Source organism: Phaethon lepturus, unplaced genomic scaffold (genome assembly GCF_000687285.1).
Source record: "Phaethon lepturus isolate BGI_N335 unplaced genomic scaffold, ASM68728v1 scaffold3333, whole genome shotgun sequence".
Classification (NCBI taxonomy): Eukaryota; Metazoa; Chordata; class Aves; order Phaethontiformes; family Phaethontidae; genus Phaethon; species Phaethon lepturus.
Window position 1 is genome coordinate 90,622 of NW_010528198.1, and position 3,669 is coordinate 94,290.

General features: G+C 37.4%; 1 protein-coding gene across 1 annotated transcript; it reads right to left on the reverse strand.

Moving 5' to 3' along the window:
• Nucleotides 1–496: 496 nt before the first annotated feature.
• MCFD2 (multiple coagulation factor deficiency 2) lies at nucleotides 497–3,359 on the reverse strand (the record flags this gene model as incomplete). The annotated part of the gene is made up of 3 exons (XM_010283585.1): nucleotides 497–1,141; nucleotides 2,345–2,504; nucleotides 3,211–3,359. Coding segments are annotated over 3 exons (441 nt in total), but the record flags the coding sequence as incomplete, so codon positions are not given.
• Between the last annotated feature and the right edge of the window lie 310 nt (nucleotides 3,360–3,669).

Consider the following 3,669-nt stretch of genomic DNA (forward strand, 5'->3'; position numbering starts at 1 on the left):
TTGAAACTGCTAGTTAAGTAATACCTCCTGAAAGAAATACCGTAATTTAAGTGTCAAGGAATATGAACTTAAACCTTAACAAGGCAGCATTACTTGCTCACTTAGATTCTCCTGCTGGCTAATACTGTAAAAACCAAATTGAACAGAAGCTTTTATATTAAACTCGTTTACTGTTAACATGACCTTCAAAACGAGATAGCAGAAGTTACTCTAGTAAATGCTACACAGCATTAATACAACATATAAATGTAATAAAACCACTTTCATTTTCTTAAGAAAACACCATGGAAGGTAGAGAAAAAAAAAATCCAGTAAATTAATATCTAAAAAGTAAAACTGTGAAGGACAAGAAGAAATTGAAAAACACATGTACGTATATTCCTGTGTAAAATGTAAGGGTATGCTAGGACATACATATACTGAAAAATACTCAATTTCTTCCAAAACTGTGTTAAAGGCCGTATGGCATCACGTGGACCTCAAACATAAACCACGTTCAACTGCTTTTCCTCTACAATTGCTGTTTCAAGCACCTGTACCTATATGCATATTTCCTTTGAAATTAGTGGGAAGGTAAGGATATTTATCCTTGAAATACAACTATATGCAGTAATCTTTTCTTGCTTTCTAGGCATTTTATAAGCTTAAATAGAAGATGTAGGCAACCAAGTACTATATAACCCAATGACAGAAAACCTGAAATGTAGATTGTATACGATGTATTTAGTATTCATACACGGCTACTTAAGAGTTTGCCAGCTGTACTCCATGTGAGTACTGTTGATGCTTCCATGCTTCAAGATTCAAATGGATAGCTATGTTTAGTCAAACATGGCTCTCGCTCAGTTAGCCGGTCTCTTAACATACAGAACTTTCAAATAAATTCAGCTGGCACTGGTACACCTCTCCTTCTCACAGCACAAAAGTTGATATGAGACAGTAATGAATCACATTATACTGGTTCACATTTCCATGTAGTTAGAAGGAGAAACAAGCCCCCTGCAAAACCTTATTCCAGTGATTTTGCAAATTCTGCATAGTCAATGTATCCGTCATTGTTCTTGTCATCATCTCTTAAGACATCATCTATTAGACTAATCAACTCTTCTTCCTTCATTGCCTGGGTATGCTCACCACCTTCCTACAAAAACAAAACCACATTGGACAGTTTAGCAGTGTTTCCTGTATAGTGGCACATACAACAGATTACTAACAACTAATTTTTTGTTAAGCTATTCATGTTTGGTGCCTAATTTGGCACTAAGTTTTATGTAATCATTTATACCAATACAGACAACTTCTATCAGGTGCAAGCAATGAAGTCCAAGTTCTCTGCACTTCAGAAGAACTCCATATCCCATTAGTATTCTTAGCCAAAAGTTCTAAAAGCTAAATAGCACAGTGTACAGTGATAGATAATAATCTAACAGATGTATTCTTAATTTGGATCTTGACATAGTATAGACACTATAGTTTCCATACAGTACAAAAACATCTTCCTGTGCATCACGACTTGCAAAAGGCAGAGCTTGACAGTAAGAGAGTAGGGAAAAAATCCAACACTGTAGCTTAAAGTCAGTAAAATTCTTAGCATCATCCCTTATAAGCAAAGGGGACTACAAAGAGGTGCCTTTGCACAAGTAACAGCAAATCATTACTCTGTTCTTGGCTAGGTATTTTTTTGCTACAGGTGTACACAGGTAGTTATGATATTTTGAATTGTAACTTCCAAAAGGTCAGTAGAGATAACGTGTTGCTATCGTCTTCCTAAGGATTGTGTCTTCCTACTTTGTCCTTAAATGTTCCTAGCTGGAAAAAGAATTTGTGTTTAGAAAAAGGTGAAAAAAAAAAAAAAAGGCAGACCGTGTCTGGTGGTTCTATTACTAATTTTGTGCAAGAGGTCTCTTACAATTGGTGTATCCACAGCAATAACAGTTTGGAGTTGAAAATGGAATCCTTAGAACCTTGAACAGCATCGTTTCACATGCTATTTCTATAAACCCTCATCAGCATTATCCCATTTTGGGTAACTTCCTTTTCTCCTCATCCCTGCCTACCAAAGTATCCCCTCTGTCACATCATTTTCATGCTACAGTCCTTCGTTGCTCTGAAGGTTGAACTACAATGGAGACTTCTCGAAAACTGTGATGTGACATGAAAAGCTGTGATAAAGCTAGCACATTTATAAATCAAACCAAAACTATCGGGGGAAGAATAATCTCATTTTCAGGCGAAACTGTAACTGCACTGAAGAAGTGTTATAACTGTTCTGTTCTACTGTAAGCTGCTTTTAGAGTGTCAGAACTGTTTCCAAACGCACATGCCGTTACAAAATTTCACCCACCTCTTTGTGGACATGTGATATAGCAGTAGCAAGTTCCAACCCATCTAACAAATTATTGCCATCATAATCATGCATTTTGAAGTAATGAAGCTGCAACTCTTGTGGAGACATCTCAGATTCTGGTTTCTCAATAACACCTTCCAAATGTTCCATGATGTGGCTAAAAAAATAAAATAAAATAAAATAAAACCAAACCCACAACATGTCCGTCAGTTAATATTTAATGTTCTGTTTACCTCAGATTTAGTCTTTGATCAGACAGTCAAGTACACAGGAAATATTGTATCTTTAAAAGCATCCTGGACAACAGAAAGCTACAGTTTTATACCAAGATGAAGGGGGCACAAAGGTTCTTTACTACAGGCGCTGCAGTGGCCTCTATTATCTTAGTTATTTCTCTTTCTTCTGGCCTACTTAGCAGGTTATCAAAACAACTGAAACAGTGCCCAAAGTCTCCTTTTGGCTGTCTTCCAAACCACAGGAACTGGATGAAGATCTTTCCCAGTCCAAACATGAAGTATTCTAGGGAGTTTGATTTGGTGCTACCACCATATGAAACAGCAAATGAGAAAAAAACTCTCACTTTACCTGTTCAGAATATGATTTTGTCTATAGTATATTGATCTAGGTAAGCAGGCTTCCTGTAAGAAATTCTTTACAGTATGAGTAGGTCTAAAGACTCCAGAGAGACCTTTCTAGGTCTAGTAAAACTTATCAAGCAAGCATGTCTCGTATCTCCAGCTAGTCATACAACATCCTGAGAAAACATGTGCCCCAGGCTTAAGTCCAACTCACATAACAAGACTTAAAAGATAAGCAAATCATTAAGAAGTAAAGTTTACGTTTTTAGAACATTGAACACATACTCTTTATCTTGTACCAAGTTCTTATCAAGGCGAATATTTGCATGTTGACTCTCTCCTACGTGTTCCTCAGCAAGGGCAGAGATGAAGAACGCAGCCAGAAAGCAGAACAGCAGGCGTATTCTAAAAATCCGCACGGACACCATGATGTCCTACAAAAAGTAAAACACCCCCCAAAAAAACCCCCAAACACAGATGAAAAATGCAACCTAGTTGCAGGAGATTTACAGAGTGCTTAGAAATAAGCCCACAAAGGGTAGAAGAACTTGCTTCGTTTCAAGCACTTAGCAAGGAGAAAACCAGGGAGCTCCAATTAAGAATTTCAAGGAAGTGTGCGATAATTTTCAAAGAATTAAAAAATTAAAAATTAAATCCGCGAGGAGAAACGGAGCCCATTACTGGGCTGAGCTTCTCACGTTTTCTGGCAGCGACGGCTGAAGCAAACCCCGCTTTGCAGTCGGT